The sequence below is a fragment of the Phycodurus eques genome, chromosome 2 (genome assembly GCF_024500275.1).
Source record: "Phycodurus eques isolate BA_2022a chromosome 2, UOR_Pequ_1.1, whole genome shotgun sequence".
NCBI classification, from domain to species: domain Eukaryota; kingdom Metazoa; phylum Chordata; class Actinopteri; order Syngnathiformes; family Syngnathidae; genus Phycodurus; species Phycodurus eques.
The window spans coordinates 12,459,889-12,481,210 of record NC_084526.1 but is presented as its reverse complement, the minus strand read 5'-3'; the positions used below and the strand labels follow the sequence as shown (position 1 = coordinate 12,481,210).

At 42.7% G+C, this 21,322-nt stretch overlaps 1 protein-coding gene across 1 annotated transcript; it reads right to left on the bottom strand.

The window, feature by feature from the left end:
* LOC133415444 (b(0,+)-type amino acid transporter 1-like) lies at positions 1 to 10,506 on the bottom strand. Its single transcript, XM_061701514.1, is given in 13 exon segments — positions 1 to 62; positions 835 to 1,009; positions 1,087 to 1,236; positions 1,364 to 1,460; positions 1,583 to 1,686; positions 2,427 to 2,550; positions 5,647 to 5,691; positions 5,798 to 5,897; positions 5,975 to 6,100; positions 8,507 to 8,749; positions 9,816 to 9,963; positions 10,368 to 10,463; positions 10,465 to 10,506. Coding segments are annotated over 13 exon segments (1,512 nt in total).
* Between the last annotated feature and the right edge of the window lie 10,816 nt (positions 10,507 to 21,322).

The window sequence follows — 21,322 nt, the reverse complement described above, 5'->3', positions numbered from 1 at the left end:
TCACTCAAATTTCTCAGGAGGAACAACTTCCATCAGGATTTGCAGATATTTGGTGATGGGCCCTGTGAGGGCGTAAAGGTCAAAGAAGCACACAAGGAGTCAATTCTTTGTTACACTAAACACATACGATTCCTGCAAACTTGGACTGCGGTGGGTTACTGATTCCTTTGCTAGGTTTACGAGATGGGCACATCTGAGTGTGAATGTTTGTTTGTCTATATGTCCCCTTTTATTGAGTGACGCCCAGTCTGGGTTGTAACACTTCTCTCGCTCAAAGTCAGCTGGGATAGGCTCATGCTCACCCATGACCCTGAACACAATCAGCAGCAAATGAATGAATGCTTTGCAGTTTTGAATAACTGCACTGCGTCATAATCACATCTGCCTGTAATATTTTGGTTAATGAATACATGAGAGCCATAATTATTGAAAAACGCTATCTGTTGGTATATGTTGGTTACACTTCTATGTAAATGTAATTTGCACAGGCACTGTCCGTAATCGATAAATATAATGGGACACATTTGTGAAACAAAACATCTGTCAGTCACATCTTTGATGTTTTGACTTTTGCAATACATTTGAAGCGGAGTTTAGCTACAACTGAATATTTTCTTCGATTTTCACCTCCTGTACTACAGATGTAATGGCGAGGTGTTCCAGCATGTTTGCACCATATAGCACTTCACTGCAATGTGACAAATGAAGTGTAATCAAATGAAGTGTACACACTTTTTACCATGTAATTAATGCCGCATCAACATCATCAACATCATTCTCTCTATTGTACAATTTCAACACCTTTTTTCACAACTAGACTGTTAATTTACTTACTCATGAGTCTGCGTGCCCACTTGACCTTCAGATGGACAAAGGGGTAGTGCAGGAGGAGCCCGCTAAGAATGAAGATAGCGCAGTAGAGGAACTTAATGTTGGGATTGTCAATGATGGGGGCCAGGACCAGGTAGCAACTGACCAGCACCATTAGGACAGCGATTATGATGGGGACCTTTGGAACACAACCACTAAAGCTATTGTTGTAGTAAAAAAAACAAAAAAAATTTTTAAATGGATGGTGGTCTGCACCTTGACTGGTCTTTTCAGCTCCTTCTTAGTGAAACGCATGACAATAAGAGACAATATGGTCAGGCCGCAGAAAAACCACTGAGCAAAGCTGAAGTAGTTGATGAGGGTGTTGATGTCTGCTGGAATTATGTATAAAATAGCCAGAAAACCCTGCAAGAGAAAAAATATTCAGTTTATAGTCTACCATGTTATAAGTCTCTGTGTTATATGGGGGTGAGCAGAGTCAGGGAGACGTTAATGCTCACAAACAGAAAAATTTATAATGTGCAGCACTCACGTTAAACATAAGAGCTGGGGTTGGGGTTAAGCGCCTCACACTAATATAAGATAAAATTTCCACCATGTGACCTTCTCTCCCACATACATAGGCCAACCTGAGGATTAAAACATCATACTGAAATTACTTTTGAAATGATTGGCATAACGTTTTCCTTCCTAACAAGTAACCAAAACCCAAATCTTTGTCAGTTTCCACATCTTCAGTCATCTTCTTTACCTGCCTGCAGTGAAGCAGCTGCCATTGGCCGAGCCAAATGTGGAAAAGAGGACAAAAAACGGAACGATCCACGACATAGAGTGAAAGACTTTGTCTCCAAAAGCCTGAAAAAGGGCACACACAAAAAAGAGACCTTGTCCTTTCCTTAACCTTTGACCTTGAATATTTTACCTATTATATCCTCTGAAGTCAAGGACCTATATGGTAAATATCAATTGATTTTGTGCTGCTGGTTTGTGAATTCATATTCAGTAATCACTGGTGACCTCTTCAAGCAAAAAAATAAAAACGCTTTTGGGTCATTTCATCATTATATGAGCGGACAGAATATTTGCCTTTCTGGAAAGCCCTGATCAAGGCCTTGAGTATGTATAAATCAATATCCATCCATCCATCCATTTTCTTTACCGCTTATCCTCAGTAGGGTCGCGGGCTGCTGGGGCCTATCCCATCTATCTTCGGGTGGGAGGCGGGGTACACGCTGAACCGGTCGCCAGCCAATCAGAGGGCACATATAAAAAAACAACCATTTGCGCACACATTCACACCTACGGGCAATTTAGAGTCCTCAATCAACCTACCATGCATGTTTTTGGGATGTGGGAGGAAACCGGAGTGCCCGGTTTCCGGAGAAAACCCACGCAGAGCATGCAAACTTCACACAGGCGGGGCCGGGATTTGAACCCCGGTCCCCAGAACTGTGAGGCAGATGTGCTAACCAGTCGGTCACCGTGCCAGCATGACTAAATATAATTTGTGTAAAATAGATTTTTCTTTTTCTTTTTGTGTACCAATTTACTGATGAATATTGACTCTCAAGATTTACTCTGACCATTCCTCTTACCACAGCTACCGCTGGGGAACGCAATATTTCATCTCTGCTCAAGACTGTGAAATAAGCGATGTTGGTCATCACGTAGCACACTGCCACCAAGGGGATCCCAATGATGATAGCTAATGGCATGTTCCTGTGGCAAAATGAAAGGCAAAGAAAGAAATGGAAAATAAAATTAAAGAGATATTGAAAAAGGGAGCAGAAATGTCCCATTGCTGTCCAGCTCTGCTCATAATTACAGCAGCCACTAGAGAGCATATGCTGCTATAACACCAGCCTCACCATTAGGTACACCTGCACAATCTAATGGGAGCCAATATACTAGCTATATAAAAAAAAATAATAATAATAATCCCTCCAAGGTTACAGTAATAAGGCCTACCTTTGATTGACACTTTCAAAAAGCTGTATATTTCACAATATTTATCATATATCATATCAATTGCTCTGTATAGGTAGAATGCTCAGAGCCCAGTTGGGGAGAAGTGGGAGAAATTTGCACAACCCAAACTATTTTTGAGGCTATTGGAGTGGTAAATTGCAACCACAACAATAAACATACTCTTGTATTGGATCACACAAGATTTTACAGGTGAACTCAATGACACACTCACACACACACACACAGATACACACACGCACACACTCCCCCCACCAGAGACAAAGAGACATGGCCAAAGAGGCCCGAGGTCTCAAATAAACTTTCAGTTTATTCGGCCATCCCCGACAGACACGATATGTCTATAAATCGCTGGGGATCGCTGTTTTTATTCACAAAACAGTCATGGTAAAGACCCATAGCATGCTGTCACTCCTGGACATTGGAGTGTACATAAATTCAAGGGGACAAACAAGTCCTTGTCTCTGGCACACACTCACACACATTCAATACCAACCAATATCCACGTGATTAATGTACAACCCCAATTCCAATGAAGTTGGGACTTTGTGTAAACATAAATAAAAACAGAATACAATGATTCAACCTAAATTTAATTAAATACACTACAAAGACAAGATATTTAATGTTCAAACTGATAAACTTGATTTTTTTTTAGCAAATAATCATTAACTTAGAATTTTATGACTGCAGCACGTTCCTAAAAAGCTGGGACAGGGTCATGTTTACCACTGTGTTACATCACCTTTTCTTTGACCAACATTCAATAAACGTTTGGGAACTGAGGACTCTAATTGTTGAAGCTTTGAAGGTGGAATTCTTTATTGCTTCAGCTGTTCAACAGTCCGGGGTCTCCGTTGTCGTATTTTACACTTCATAATGCGCCCCACATTTTCAATGGAGACAGGTCCGGACTGCAGGCAGGCCAGTCTCGTAGCCGCACTCTTTTACTACAAAGCCACGCTGTTGTAATACGTGCAGAATGTGGTTTGGCATTGTCTTGCTGAAATAAGCAGGGGCGTCCATGAAAAAGACATTGCTTGGATGGCAGCATATGTTTCTCCAAAACCTGTATGTCCCTCTCAGCATTAATGGTGCCTTCACATATGTGTAAGTTACCCCTGCCATTGGCACTAACACAGCCCCATACCATCACAGATGCTGGCTTTTGAAATTTGCGTCCATAACAGTGCGGATGGTTCTTTTCCTCTTTGGCCCGGAGGACACGACGTCCACAATTTCCCAGAACAATTTGAAATGTAAACTCGTCGGACCACAGAACACTTTTCCACTTTGCATCAGTCCATCTTAGATGAGCTCGGGCCCAGGGAAGCCGGTGGCGTTTCTGGGTGTTGTTGATAAATGGCTTTTGCTTTGCATAGTAGAGTTTCAAGTTCCACTTACGGATGTAGCGCTGAATTGTATTTACTGACATTGGTTTTCTGAAGTGTTTGTGTACATTTGGACCCGTGTTTTCTTACATGCAGTGATTTCTCCAGATTTTCTGAACCTTTTGATGATATTATGGACCGTAAATGATGAAATCCCTAAATTCCTTCCAATTGTACATTGAGGAACATTGTCCTTAAACTGTATGACTATTTTCTCACACACTTGTTCACAAAAAGGTAAACCTCGCCCCATCTTTACTTGTGAATGACTGAGCAATTCAGGGAAGCTCATTTTATACCCAATCATGTCACCCAGCCGTTCTCAATTAACCTGTTCACCTGTGGGATGTTCCAAACAGGTGTTGGATGAGCATTCCTCAACTTTCTCAGTCTTTTTTGCCACCTGTCCCAAATTTTTTGGTACGTGTTGCAGCCATAAAATACTAAGTTAATGATTATTTGCTAAAAAACAATCAAGTTTATCAGTTTGAAATTTAATTAGGTTGAATATAATTTGCAAATCATTGTATTCTTTTTTATTTATGCTTAACACAACGTCCCAACTTCATTGAAATTGGGGTTGTACAACAGGGGCGGGTCTAGGTCGAGTACTTTGAGCGAACTGAATCCATGATCAAATTTTGGAAAGTACACATCTGAAATTTGATCGAACTTTTTAAACCTTGAAAGAGGCCATTAAGTCGACGACCCAAAATAGGGCTAGCCTCGCCACTAATAGTAATAATTATTAATAATAATAATTAGTAGTAGAAGTAGTAATAATAATTATCCACGATTATTATTATTATTATTATGCGGCACGGTGGACGACTGGTTAGAGCGTCTGCCTCACAGTTCTGAGGACCAGGGTTCAAGCCCCGCCTGTGGAGTTTGCATGTTCTCCCCGTACCAGTGTGGGTTTTCTCCGGGCACTCCGGTTTCCTCCCACATCCGAAAAACATGCAAGGTAGGTTAATTGAAAAACTCTAAATTGCCTGTAGGTGTGACTGTGAGTGTGAATGGTTGTTTGTTTGTATGTGCCCTGCAATTGGCTGGCAAACAGTTCAGGGTGTACCCCGCCTCCTGCCCGATGATAGCTGGGATAGGATCCAGCACGCCCGCGACCCTAGTGAGGAGAAGCGGCTCAGAAAATGGATGGATATTATTATTATTATTAATCACTTTATAATCGATTCAATGGTCCGCTGTTCTCGTGACTTAACAAACTCTCAAATATAGCACGCCTTCAGAGAAATCTTTGAGACTCTCGTCAGTGTTTCTCTGGTCACTGTAAATAAAGATAGTGGTGCTAACCAACAGTAGTGTTGAATTACATCCTACTATCAATTAACTCACTAATTATACTTTAAATAACAAGTGATTTACGTTACACCGTGTAGTGTGACATTTGGATTGAGGGGCAGAATTTATTACCTACCTGACAGGGTTTTTCAGCTCCTCTGTGATAAAATTCAGTTGACTCCTGAGAATGAAATCCAAACAAATAATATCAGCACACTATAAAAAAATGAAGTATCCTGTCATATTATAAGACATTCATTATTTCACTTTGATGAAATAATGTTTACCATCCATCATAGGCCCAGAGTCCACTATAAAACGCAAATCCAATTCCTCCAACAGACACTGACTTGCCATCAAATGTATTTGATAAGTTCTCTGTTTTTCCTGGACAAAGAAATATATATATTAGATCAACTGACCCCATTTTCTCTGTTAGAGAAACAACATCTATGAATTCTCACCTTCTACCAATAAAACAATGCCTGCTCCCACTATGATGAGGATGATTAAAAGTTTGGCCGCAGTGAAGATGTTTTGTACGTAACTCGCTAGTTTGACACTGAAGCAGTTGATGGTCACAATGAAAACTGTAGGGGGGAAAAAATGACAGATTGGTTATATGTAATAGAATGCTATACATTGGCATTATAATCTCCATAAATACACTGTACATGTTATGGCACCAAATTAACAGTTTCAAGCAGCAAATTCCCTATTTTTTTTTTCTTATTGTGTTGTTGCGGCTTTTGATATGGTAGATCACAATATACTGCTGAAGAGGTTGGAATAGACTACTGAACAGGTTGGAAACGGTGGTAGGACTAAATGTAACAGTCCTTAAATGGTTCAGGTCCTACCTGGAGGAAAGAAATTATTTTGTAACCATTGGAAGTGTTCAATCTCATCGAATGGCAATGACCTATGAGGTCCCTCAAGGGTCAGTTCTTGGACCCCTTGTGTTCAGCCTGTATATGCTACCCTTGGGTCAAATTCTTCAGAACTTTCATTTTGACTATCATAGCTATGCAGATGACACACAGTAATATCTAGCAGTCTCCAGATGACTACAGTTCAATTGAGGCGTTGTGTCACTGTCTAAAACAGATAAATAACTGGATGAGCCAAAATTGTCTTCAATTAAACATAACAGGCGGCACGGTGGGGACTGGTTAGAGCGTCTGCCTCACGGTTCTGTGGACCGGGGTTCAAGCCCCGGCCCCGCCTGTGTGGAGTTTGCATGTTCTCCCCGTACCAGTGTGGGTTTTCTCCGGGCACTCCGGTTTCCTCCCACATCCCAAAAACATGCAAGGTAGGTTAATTGAAAAACTCTAAATTGCCTGTAGGTGTGAATGTGTTCTGCCCGATGATAGCTGGGATAGGCACCAGTACGCCCGCGACCCTAGTGAGGAGAAGCGGCTCAGAAAATGGATGGGTGGATAAACCATAACAAAACTGAGAAAAAAAGTTTGGGGCAATAAAGAAAAGAGGATTGCTGTTAGTAAATACATGGAGTCACTCTCTTTAAAAAACAAAGACCAAGTCCGAAACCTTGGTGTTCTGATAGATTCCGACCTGACTTTCAACAGTCATATCAAATCAATTACTAAAACTGCCTTCTACCATATGAAGAACATATCCAGAGTGAAGGCATGTATGTGTCAAGCAGACCAGGAGAAGGTCATCCATGATTTTATCTCAAGTAGACTTGACTATTTTAATGGTCTTCTGACTTGACTCCCTAAAATGAGCATTAAACAGATGCAGCTCGTTCAGAATGCTGCAGCTCGGGTTCTGACCAGAACAAAGAGGTCAGAGCATATTATTCCAATTCTAAAGCCTTTACACTGGCTTCCAGTCAGCTTTAGAATAGATTTTAAAGTTCTGCAACTGGTCTATAAATCACTAAACTGTTTAGGTCCTGAATACATGAAAGAAATATGGAATATATAAACCCAGTAGGGCTCTGAGATCGACAGACTCAGGTCAAATAATGGACCACAGAGTCCAAAGCAAACATGGTGAAGCAGCATTTAGCTATTATGCTGCACACAAATGGAATAGGTTGCCAACAAAAGTGACGTCAGCCCCAAGTGTGCATGTTTTTAAGTCCAGGATAAAAACCCTTATTTTTTCCCATGCTTTTTAGAGTATTTCCACTTTTAAATGATATTTCTTGCACTGTATGCTGTTTTTTCAATGTTTATATGCTGTTTTTTCTTTGTTTTTAAATGCTTTTAATCATGTAAAGCACATTGCGTTACCTTGTGTATGAAATGCGCTATATAAATAAATTTGCTTTGTTTTGTTTGTTCTTAGGGGAAAAAATTCCTTTAGGTTGTGAAAGATGGAAAACACGAAAAGGCTAAGTGTATATAAAATAGAGTTTGTTAGATATTGATTTTTAAATAATAAAACAGTCTAAGAAAATTTAACAAATAAAGATCTTACTACAATTGCTACACACCAACACATCTTGCCCATATTACAACAATAACATTTAAATTAATTAATCATTTTAGTTGGCAACAAAACAATGCACTCAAGTCAGAACAGTAACATTAGCGCTGACGTTAACATGAGAGTTGTCCTTGCTGGTCCAACAGTATTAAATACCACCAACAATAGGCGATCCGATCCTCCTTATTACAGGCCTGTTTACCATTAAAATCGTATCTATAGTTATTGCATTTAATTTGGAGGATGGCTGGCAGGATATATTGTGGCCATCTACAACAATGCATTTCTATGTCATTTTTGCACATTTCTAACAAACCAACACAACACTTCTTGCCTTCACTCTTTCACCTTTGGTTTTTCCTGTGCAAACTAAATGTCTAGTTCGAGGTGTAACCAACATGAAAACTAGAGAGCCGTCCCCAGTACCGGCTCTCATGTAATTAAGGTGGTGAAAAAAAAAAAAACACCCGTCCATAAACACCATTGTTTTTACAGAATGCAATAGTGTTTTACAGTAATACTGTAATAGTCGTTACCTATGGTTGCAGCCGCCAGACACTTGGTGACCATAACAGGAAGGTTGCATCCAGGAAAGAAAGGAGCTGAAGCGTACTCGGCAAAGCTCAGGGCGAGAATGGAAAACGCCGCGGGCTTGACTACAATCACGGTGGTCCACGAGTAAAGGTAGGCCACCGGGGAGCCAAAAGCCTCCATCAGATAATAATACGCCCCCCCGGATTTTGAGATCATGGTGCCCAGCTCGGCGTAGCACAGCGCTCCTGTGAAGCACAACAACACAGATAAGACAAATTAGTGGTAGGCATTATTTTTCTGATAGCAAATTCAAGGAGACAATTTGGTAATTCGTGACTTTTGGGTGAGAGGCAGGTTACCCCCTGTCATAGCCACCAGTCAATCGCAGGGCAGTTATAGACAAATAACCAACACTCACATTCACACCTATGGACAATTTTGAGTCTACATGCATGTTTTGGGAATGTGAGAGGAAAACACACAAACACAGGGAGAACATGCAAACTCCACACAAAAGGGCCTAAACCAAGATTTGAATCCAGAACATCTCAGATCTAAGGCATAGAATCAAACCTTGTTTTTCCTTCCATTTTCTAATTCATTAGCTGAACTCAAAGATCCAAGACACGTACACAATTTCCAATAATATTAGTAATAATTTCTAATAATAATAATGCATCCTGGCAAGCAGTTCAGGGTGTACCCCACCTCCTGCCCGATGATAGCTGGGATAGGCGCTCCCGCGACCCTTGTGAGGATAAGCGGCTCAGATAATAGCTGGATGGATGGATGGATACACTTCTATAGCGCTTTTCAAAGCATTCAAAGACACTTTACAATTGCACACATAATTCATTCACTCCACAGTCACACCCTAGTGTTGGTAAGCTACTTGTGTAAGAAGCATGGCTGCCATTCTGTGCCTACGGCCTCTCCGACCACCATCAAACATCCAACCACATTCATTCATGGGCAATGTTGTTTAAGCATCTTGCCTCTTTTTTTTTTTTTTATGTCCACCCCTGTCGATGATTAGCGTCCTATCGGGACACTCAGTCGACCCCCCTTTGAATCCCATGGACGATTAGCTTCTGACTCAGTCGCCAATTCAGTTCAATTTATATTGAGTTCATTCAATATTTGAGAGTCCTGTAATCTTTGTTGCATTAATTAAGCTGATTTTCCCTTAAAATGTTTCCTTGAAATGTTGTTTTCAAACAAATAAAAACATTTACTGTTTGTTGTCAATATTGCGTCATGCATACAGTACGTCTTCAAGGCAGTCAGTATCAAATCATTTTGGTCTCTCACCCAGAATGGCTAACACTCCACAGGCAGTCCATATGAGGAGGCAGGGCCCCACAGCTCCTGAGTAGAACAGGACCGCTTTTGGGGAGATGAAGATGCCTGAGCCGATCATGTTGCCGACGATCAAACAGACGGCGCTCAGCAGGCCAATCTGAGCTCACAAACACACAAACATATGTACAGTACAGTACAGACACCAGTGATTCCCAACCACTACTGCCCACCTCTGCTTGTCACATATGGAGTCTTTCATTTTAAAAATCAGTTAAGATGTTAAAAATTGCATCGTGTGTACCCTGCCTTAGTGTTCACTTTTCAATCCCTAATTCAAATGGCCCATATAGACTTAAGGAGGTTCATAGGACCCAAACAGAAGCAATTCACCCATAAATAAAATGAATTATCTTATTATTAATAATGGCGAAGTGACTGTGAAGCTAATTGTCGGCGACAGCTGCTGTGGCACTGCCTGGTACTCAGGCCCAGACACCTACAATTCATTTCTCGTTTTATGTATACCTTCTCATACACATACAAAAATAATGACAAACCTACTTCCTTTTGCAGCACAATTGCCTTCACTGGATGTTTGTCCATTATTGTAGAATCCCTGTCAAGACCTGTGGAGTCGTTCTGGCACTCTTCCTGTACCTCTCACTTGTGCTTCTTTCTTCACTTTGGTCTCTTGGTGCATGAGAAAGACACAACATGCACAACTCAGGGGCACAAAAAAGTTATAGGTTAACTTCATAAATAAATATAATTGCATGGAAATTATATTGCCTAGTGTACAGTATAGTGTGTATAGGAAAGAGTGGAAGCAAAACATGTGTCCTCATTCTGTCAGGGGAAAAAAAGAAATAGATAGCTAGTTAATAATTACCATGAATGTATTCAAAGCCAGCTCCAGTAAGTCAAAATTTGAGCAAGAATGCCTCCTGAAGTCCCCCACTGAAATGATGGTGTTTGAGTGCAGATGGTTTGGCTCATACCATGTCACAAAGTCCTTAATCAGTGTCCTCGACTCTTCCTCCCGTCCATTCCTAATACAACTCACGATCGCAGTATTGTCGACAAACATCACGTGGAAGCGCTCGGAGTTGTACTTGAAGTCCAATGTGTACAGGGGGAACAGGAATGGAGAGAGCAAAGTTCCCTATGGTCCTCCCGGGCTGGTGACTGCAGTAACATGTTACCTACAATTCTTAAAACTAATTGATCAAAGAAACCCTACAATGCTCCAAGGCGTCTAATTAAAGTTAACTTTTAACGAGGACAGGCAATGATCCTATTAAGGTAGAATTGTCGCCCCCTACCCTTGTCGCCCCCTGAGGCCACACGTGAGAACCAAATAGCCAAATCAATCAAATTTCCTATGCACAAACAATACCAACACAAAGCTAACTAAATCTAAATTTACACATTTGTACGTGCATCCTCAAGGGAACACCAAGGCTTCACGGCTCCCCGTCGAAAAACCTTTCTCTAGGAGAAGAGGAAAATTGGGGGGGGGGGGGGGGGGGGGCAGCATTCTATCGTAAAAGTAGAACATCCTAATCCACAAAACATAAGAATACGTTTCAGCCATATATGATCGTTGTTGGGGTGGGACCACGCTCCACCAAACCTTCTCGTAATGTGTGACACAAAAACAACTCTCATTAAACCCCCAATGAAACATTTATTAAACAAAAATAAGTCTTTACAAATACAATAATCACAGACCCCCCTAGGGACTGCCCCAATCACTAAACTACACAGCCCGAAAGGGTAATATGGATCCCCCTTCCCATGGGCCCACCACCTGTGGAAGGGGCATTAGGGGTCGGGCGCATTGTGAGCTGGGCGGTGACCAAAGGCAATCCGATCCCTGGCTACAGAAGCTGGCTCTAGGGATGTGGAACGTCACCTCTTTGGCAGGGAAGGAGCCTGAGATGGTGTGCAAGGTCGAGAAGTTCCGACTAGCTATTCTCGGGCCACACACAGCTTGGGCTCTGGTATCAGTCTTCTCAAGAGGGGTTGGACTCTCTTCCACTCTAGAGTTGCCCACGGTGAGCTGCCAGTCCGACCTGCCAGGCCCAAATGTATTGTGAGGGTCTGCTGGGAACGTCTGTCAGAATCTCCTGTCAGAAGGAGTTTCAACTCCCACCTCCAGAAGAACTACACCCATGTCTCAAGGGAGGCGGGGGACATTGAGACAGAGTGGACCATGTTCCGCTCTTCCATTGCTTAGGTGGCCGACCACAGCTGTGGCCGTAAGGTAGTCGATGCCTGTCATGGCGGCAATCCCCGAACCCGTTGGTGGACACCAGCGGTGAGGGATGCCGCCAAGCTGAAGAAGGAGTCCTATCGGGCCTTTTTGGCCTGTGGGACTCCTGAGGCAGCTGATGGGTACCGCCTGGCAAAGCGGAATGCAGCTTTGGTGGTTGCTGAGGCAAAAACTGGGAGGAGTTTGGTGAGGCCATGGAGAACGATTTCTGAACGGCTTCGAGAATATTCTGGTCCACCACCCGGCGTCTCAGGAGGGGGAAGCAGTGCATCATCAACACTGTGTATAGTGGCGATGGGGCACTGCTGGAAGAGCTGGTGACCGGGGTGCAGACGGTCCGAGAGGATTTTGCACTTGGTTTGGGTTTCACCCGACATCTGCTAAGGTTACTCTATTGAGGCGCAGCCTAAAGTAAGCGGGGCCGACGCTTCATAAGCGGCTGTGGGAACCTAACCGAATCTCTCTCGACACCAGCTTAAGCAACCTCCTATCGCCATTTACGGTCCACTGTGTAATACGTAGGAATAACGGGGAGGTCTAACCCTTTAAACGGAGAGCCGGCCAGGACTCCCTTAGTGCCTAAGGTTGCAGGGAGCCTGGTGTAAGCGAGATCTGACGGAATGACATCTAAAATAAATCAACAATTTATAAGCAAGAAAGCAGCTACTCCCACTACATTGCTTTATAAAGTGAATCTCCTACTTACATAATGTTAAAAAATTTCTCCCACAATCTCTCGAAGTGACTCTATAAACCCCTTCTTTCGAGAGAGGAGTTTGACTCTCTCTAAGCAAAACTTAAACATCCTTACACTGACAATGTGTACATTGAAGCAGCTAACAAGGTAAACAGTTGTTTGCACTGACACACTGATGGTTTTTGAACCAACATTTACTATATATTAATTGAATTGAATGCCAAAATTTGTGCTTTGCTTTACATTTAATTAGCAGTACAGAAAATGGATGGAGCTTATTAATTCAAAATACTATAATTACCACCGTGCCCGCTACCCTGGTGAGGATAAAGCGGTACCGAAAATGGATGGCTGGATGGATGGATGGACTATAATTACATGTAGCTTTTCCAGGGTCATGGATTTTTTTCTGCCACCATTGAACCAACATTTAATAAATCCATCCATCCATCCATTTTCTGAGCCACTTCTCCTCGCTAGGGTCGCGGGCGTGCTGGAGAATGTACCAGCTATCTTCGGGCAGGAGGCGGGGTACACCCTGAACTGGTTGCGAGCCAATCACAGGGCACATACAAACAAACAACCATTCGCACTCACATTCACAGCAACGGGCAATTTAGAGTTGTCAATCAACCTACCATGGATGTTTTTGGGATGTGGGAGGAAACCAGAGTACCCGGAGAAAACCCACGCAGGCACGGGGAGATCATGCAAACTCCACACAGGCGGGGCCGGGGATTGAACCCCGGTCCTCAGAACTGTGAGGCAGACACTCTAACCAGTCGGTCACCGTGCTGCCATATTTAATAATTATTAATTTAATTGAATGTCTTACTTTGTGCTTTGCTTTACATTTAATTAGAATATATCATTAGTTCTAAATACTATAATTACCTGTATGTAAATAAGGCATTTAGTCCTCAAATAGTTTACTTATACAGGCACACTTCAAATAATTAAAACTTTCTGCTTCATATAATTTTCCAAACCGTTTACAGACCTCCTGACCCTAATATGCTGTCCATATGAACCTTGTAAATAGTATACTTTTTGTGATCTAAACTGGATTGTTTTTGTAGGAAATCTTTCATCGTAAATTTTACTGTTCCGACACAAACACTGTTTTCATATGATAACTGTGCAGCCTGTATGGAATGTACATGCTTTTGTAACTTCAGATATTCACAAAAAAAAACAAGAATCAAAAGCAAATGTATTTTTTTAATCTGTGCATCCAGAAAAAAAAAAAAAAGTCCATACTGCAGCATCCTCCCAGCTTGTCGTCGTCAGACTGACAATTGAGAGGTTCTCCTCTCTTTCCCTGTCGCTGAAACCCTTTTGTGTCTTTAAAATTACTATGACATTGGACACAGGTGTCGATGACATAGGGGATTCTGAAAGTGTTCCCAAATCCAGGGTAATACAGACCCCAGGTCATGACACCTGATATAAAAAAACAAAACAGTCAAATATATCTGTATAGTATCTATCACTCATTCGCTCACTCACCCACTGTCTAGCCAGTGAAGATGTGCTTCATTACGGAATGACTGTTGTCTGTTGACACCCAAAAACGGGTGCAGGTCATAGCCAAGGCACGGATCATATGGTCACCACCCTTTAGCACTGCAAGAATGAAGATCATCCTCAAAATCTCATCCGATAGCTGTTAACATACATCGTAAATTATAAATTAGCTTGTCTCCAATATTAATCTCTTTGTACAAGGATAGTATCGTAGAACATTTCTTTATCATAATATTTGGTAGCTTTTAATTTTTTTTTCTTTCAGAATGTACAAATGTTGTTTTAGCCACATGATTCGCAGATAAAGTGTCAAGTCTGCGCTCCATGTAGCTTTGTCTAATGACTAGCCAGTGAGGGTATGTCATCAGCTAATAACTGTGCTTCACTTCCAGAATTTTAATACAATGAAATATTGATGCGTGCCTGAAAGATGGGACTGACCACTCCCCCTGGAGAGTATTTGACCGCAGCTTGAGTCCCCTTGATCAAAGACGTCTGAGATTCCTAAGGGAAAGGGTTGCAGATTACACTTTGGACATGTATGTACAACAATGACAATTTGCCAACCACAGATAAACTCAATTAGGGTCTGTAAAAATGTAATAACTCTTACCATGGCAATCTCCTCATACGTCCTCTTCCTGGAGATGCGGAAGACTGGTTGTAGAGATCTGCAAGCCATCTGAGCTCCTTCCTTGGTATAATGTGCAAACCTGCGGCCATAACTGCAAAGATGAATTTAAAACATTTACAATACATGCTGTCCCATAGTCCTACTATATCTTCAATGTTTAAGAGACCAGTAAAATGGATGGATGAATGAAATTTTCTAATTTCAAATTTCCCTTGAGCTGTGTGATACTGAATGTTGTATTTTTAGTTTGATAAAATAAGTCCACAAATTAAATGTTAATACTGTTGGTTCAGGAATGAAGATTAGCCGAAGTAAGACAGAATATATGTGCATGAATGAGAGGGATGGTGGGGGAAGAGTGAGGCTACAGGGAGAAGAGATAGCAAGGGTGGAGGACTTTAGAGCAATGGTGAGTGTGGTCAGGAAGTCAAGAAACGGGTCCAAGCAGGTTGGAACGGGTGGAGGAAGGTGTCAGGTGTGTTATGTGACAGAAGAGTCTCTGCTCGGATGAAGGGCAAAGTTTATAAAACAGTGGTGAGGCCAGCCATGATGTACGGATTAGAGCCAGTGGCACTGAAGAGACAACAGGAAGCAGAGTTGGAGGTGGCGGAAATGAAGATGTTGAGGTTCGCTCTCGGAGTGACCAGGTTGGATAAAATTAGAAATGAGCTCATCAGAGGGTCAGCCAAGGTTCGATGTTTTGGAGGCAAAGTTAGAGAGAGCAGACTTCGATGGTTTGGACACGTCCCGAGGAGAAATAGTGAGTATATTGGTAGAAGGATGATGAGGATGGAGTTGCCAGGTGAGAGAGCTAGAGGAAGACCAAAGAGAAGGTTGATGGATGTCGTGAGGGAAGACATGATGGCAGTTGGTGTTCGAGAGGAGGATGCAGGAGATAGGCTTACATGGAAAAGGATGACGCGCTGTGGCGACCCCTAATGGGACAAGCCGAAAGGGAAAGAAGTAGACTGTTGGTTCAGACTATTGTGTACTTAGTGAGGGTCACGAGAGCAAAGTGGAAGCCACATTGGTGGAATATGGAGATCCACAAAGTAAACATCATTGCCCTAAGGAATATCATCTATTACAGGCTGTTCTTTTATCCAATTTGTCAAACAACTACAGCGGGTGAAATAAGTATTTAACACGTCACCTTTTTCTCACTAAATATATTTCCAAAGGTGCTATTGACATGAAATTTTGACCAGATGTTGGGAACAACCCAAGCAATCCATGCATACAAAGAAGTCTAACAAATAAGATCAGAAATTAAGTTGTGTGTCAGGTTAACTGTGCTGGATGAGAACAGGCCAAACAATGAAATCATCATAAAGGATCAGAAACCTGCCTCACCCAAGAGAACCTCGTGAACCTTGGGTGAAAAAAAGAACATGGATTCAATGGTTTAGAACAATTGGAGTTTAAAAGTATACCACTCATGAAAACATAAATCAATAGACATATTTAAACAGGTGGAGAATGCTTGCTTGTTGCTCATCCAGGATAATGTTCAGCATCAGGTTTGGGCACTGATAGTTGCGTGACAAACTGGATCAAAGAACAGCCTGTAATAGGTGATATTCCTTAGGGCGAGGATGTTTACTTTGTGGATTTCCATATTCCACCAACGTGGCTTCCACCTTGCTCATGTGACCCTCTCCTCTCTCTCCCACTAAGTGAACAATAGTCTGAATCAACAGTATTAACATACATTTATCAAACTAAAAATACAACACACTGTATCACACATCTCAACAGAAATGTGAAATTTTAACATTTAAAATAATATTTTTCAAAGATAAATATCATGCACAAGCAGAATGTGTAATGGTCTTGTACCATGAGGCTACAAATTGTAATATGTACCCTTTTAACACATTCACTGCCACTGACTGCTTTAGAAGTCAAATATCCATGTTAACTTGGAGGGCTGGCACTGAATGAGTTAATTTGTACCCAGTGTAGACAAATATATACCCTAAGGGTACAAATTCTAAGGGTCCCAATATGTACCCTGGTTAAGGGGTACAGTAGGTGTACCCTTGAGGGTACTGCCCCAGTGACAAGCCATTGGACCCTCAAAGGTACACATTTAGCACCTTTAGTCTGACAGTGTAGTCGAGAAATGAGTAGTGAGAAGTGAGCCTCCGTCAGGCTTTGTCCCGCGAATTTGACGACCCGGAAGCCATAACCGGCTTACCGGCCGCTCTTACTGTTAAACAAGGGAGCCTCGAAACGCAACAAGCTTATTACTGTCGTTTACGCAAAGCATATTTCGGGTTTCTAAATGAACCGTACATGGAAGAAGACACATTTTAAAACGCTTTTTGTTGAAAACATGTACCCAGATGTTAAACAACATTTGGGAGTGGTAGCCTGCCCTCGCATGCTGTCCCGCTCACAATTGTGCAACCTAGCCGCTAAAGGCTTCGCTATGCAGAAAAAGACCAACACAAAGCTATAGGAACAGAATATTTTTGGTTTGAGCTACCAAAATAATGACACACACCAAAACTTGCCGGTGAAAACGGACTACAGGTCCTGTTCGCCCGAGCACGACAAGCCCAAACGGCACAGGTGAAACCCCATTGCGTCAAATAAACCTCAACAGTCACCAAATGACTCCGGGAATTTGCAAAACAAAAAAGACAAACAGCCATTTTGACGACTTCAGGTAAGCTAACCTTTAATAACGTCCAAAGATTTTTACTTGACAACCAATTTGACGGACCCGTGGACAGTGCAGCAGACATCACGGTCATGTCCGAGGACATGTTTGACTTACTTTGTGACAAATTACAGCAGGAGGGTCGGACGCTCAACCTTCAACACTGCGAAATGACAATATGCCCCTTTGTCTTAGCGAACACCAAATTAGACTCACTTGTGTCGTTACATTGGGCAATTGGGCCATATTCTATAATTCATCCTGTGTTCCTGTCACCTGTCAAGTCAGTGCCTTCGCTCAATGGACAAGATCTGCTACGTCGTTTCATGCCATTAATTGACTATACTAGGCGTGAGATTTATGCATAGGTGCAGGGAGACTCCCGCGGAGGCCAGAACACACTCGAGAAACCACCCACTGCTACGCCCTGAGGCTCCTTCATACGCCGCCTCTACCAAAACCGCAACCGGATTGACATCTTTACAACAGGGGGGTCCACACCGGCAATGTTGACGGTGTCCACCTGTGGTCACTCTCGTGACACTGGCGCTTCCTTCAACGTTTTGGGACTACAAGACCCCTTAGTGAGAACCACTTAGTGCACTGATGTTGTACTCTGGTAACTGCATTGTTGTGTTCACCTCCCAACCTGTGCCATCTTTCATGAAGTCGCCGTCCGCATCACCATCGAGCTGCTCCAGCCGGTGAAAAGGGGGCGATGTAGTGACTATGGCCGGTTGTCATAGCAACCCCCCCACCACCAACAACAGCTTGATAAACTGCATTCTTCCAAGCCACCCTGCTGTGCAAGATGGCCACCAAAGGACGCCTGACGTATGTCAGCTGGACCCTAAACTAATTAACAGTGGGGTCTGGTTTGGTGGCCTGAGTATTGCATCTTTGCTTTTTGCAGTGGAACATTGAACCACCTCTAAACCCTCGGCAGGGTCCTCGAGGGTGTATGGGAGTTCGCCCAACCAGTCGACATGTGTTTTGTGGACTTGGAGAAGGCGTTCGACCGTGTCCCTCGGGAGTCCTGTGGGGGATGCTTCGGGAGTATGGGGTACCGATATGGTACCTGATATGGGCTGTTCGGTCCCTGTACGACCGGAGTCAGAGTTTGGTCCGCATATCCGGCATTAAGTCGGACTCGTTCCCGGTGAGGGTTGGACTCCGCCAAGGCTGCCCTTTGTCACCGAGACCCTGGGGGACGACCCAGGACACGCTGGAGAGACTACGTCCTTCGGCTGGCCTGGGAACGCCTCGGGATTCCCCCGGAAGAGCTGGATGAAGTGGCTGGGTAGAGGGAAGTCTGGGCATCCCTGCTAAAGCTACTGCCCCCGCGACCCGACCTCGGATAAGCGGTAGAAAATGGATGGATGGATGGATAATACATCCATTTTCTGAGCCGCTTCTCCTCACTAGGGTCGCGGGCGTGCTGGAGCCTATCCCAGCTGTCATCGGGCAGGAGGCGGGGTACACCCTGAACTGGTTGCCAGCCAATCGCAGGGCACATACAAAAAAACAACCATTTGTCCAGGCGGCACGGGGCCGGGGATTGAACCCGGGTCCTCAGAACTGTGAGGCTGACGCTCTAACCAGTCGCCCACTGTGCCGCCTGGATGGATAATGTTTTAGTTTATTTATTTTCCATATGAATAGCCACGTGTAATAAAATAAAAAAAATTACAAAATTAATACAAATAAAAATAAAAAGGTGCGTCCGTTAATTCAAAATTATTAAAAGAAAACATTATACAGAAGTTCAATAAAAATAATAATATAGTTATATTTATACATCTCTGACAGTGTCAATCAAAATTGAGCATTAGTATTTTTGTAAAGGTTGACATGTTGATACATACTCATTGGGTTTTGCAGGAGTTCATAATGTTGTGGTCCTGAATTTATCGATAAGGTAAACAGGAATTCTCCTTTTTGTGCATTTTGACCAACATGTCCGTGTCACATTTTTTTGGAGCTATTTAACCAGGGTTACCCTGTAGTTTTGGCTGAGATCCAGTCAGGTATTCCAAAATTTCCCAGGAGTCTGGCACCTTCCATGCTTCAGGAGCGAAATTGAAGTCAACCTGTTTGTCACCTCCTCACTCACATTTCTCAGGAGGAACGACTTCCATTAGCATTTGCAGATACATGATGATGGGCCCTATGATGGGGTAAAGGTCAAAGCAGCAAGGAGTCAATTCTGTGTTATGTTGAACACAGACAACAATCCCTGCACAGACTACAGTGGATTACTGGTTACAGGGGTGTCAAACTCATTTTCATTGAGAGCTACATCGTAGTTATGGTTTCCCTTAGAGGGTTGTTTTTAATGTGAAAATCATATGCAGTACAGTAAATAATTACATCATCTTGTTACGTATATACAATTGCCATTTCATGGTTATTATACAGGGGGAACGGTGGACGACTGGTTAGAGCGTCTGCCTCACAGTTCTGAGGACCAGGGTTCAATCCCTGGCCCCGCCTGTGTGGAGTTCGCATGTTCTGCCCGTGCCTGCGTGGGTTTTCTGTGGGCACTCCGGTTTCCTCCCACATTCCAAAAACATGCATGGTAGGTTAATTGACAACTCTAAAATGCCCATAGGTGTGAATGTGAGTGTCCATCCATCCATTTTCTACCGCTTATCCAAGGTCAGGTCGCAGGGGCAGTAGCTTTAGCAAGAATGCCCAGACTTCCCTCTCCCCAGCCACTTCATCCAGCTCTTCCAGGGGGGATCCGAGGCGAAATCTGTCAGTGGCATGTTCCAATACTTTTGATCACACAAAAAATGAGATTTTCTCAGAGTCATGTGTTGATACAAACCCAAAAACCATCCGTATAAAGCAAAACTAAAACAGTGGCAAAAATAAACAGTGGCCTCACTGTTAGATGGTGGTCCGCACCTTAACTGGTCCTTTCAACTCCTTCCTTGTGAAACGCATGACGATAAGAGACAACATGGTCAGGCCATAAAAGAACCACTGAGCAAAGCTGAAGTCGTTGATAAGGGTGTTGATGTCTCCTTGAATTATGTATAAAATAGACAGAAATCCCTGCAAGAGAAACCATATTAACCTTTTTCGCAAAAACATTAAAGCTTCAGTACTTTTCGTACATTAACGATAAAGTACTACAATAACATAAAACTTAATAGCACTCACGTATAGAACATCAGCGCTGGGGACAGGGTGAAGCGTCTCAGACTAATAAAAGATAAAATTTCCACCATGAAAAGATGACAAAAAGCGGAACGTGCTTTTTTGGATCGTGTTGGAGCCATAAAATTCTAAGTTAATGATTATTTACTAAAAACAATCAAGTTTATCAGTTTGAACATTAAATATCTTGTCTTTATAGTGTATTCAATTAAATATAGGTTGCACATGATTTGCAAATCATTGTATTCTGTTTTTATTCATGTTTAACACAACAACCCGACTTCATTGGAATGGGTTTGTAGATTCTATCTATGGCTGCAGCCGCCAGACACTTGGTTACCATGATAGGGGGGGGTGCATTCAGGATAGAAAGGAGCTGAAGCGTACTCTGCAAAGCTCAGTGTGATGATGGCCAAGCTTGAGGGCTTGGATACCATCACGGCGGTCCACGAGTAAAGGTAAGTCACCGGGGAGCCGAAAGCCTCCATCAGATAGAAATACTCACCTCCGGATTTTGGGATCATAGTGCCCAGCTCGGCGTAGCACAGCG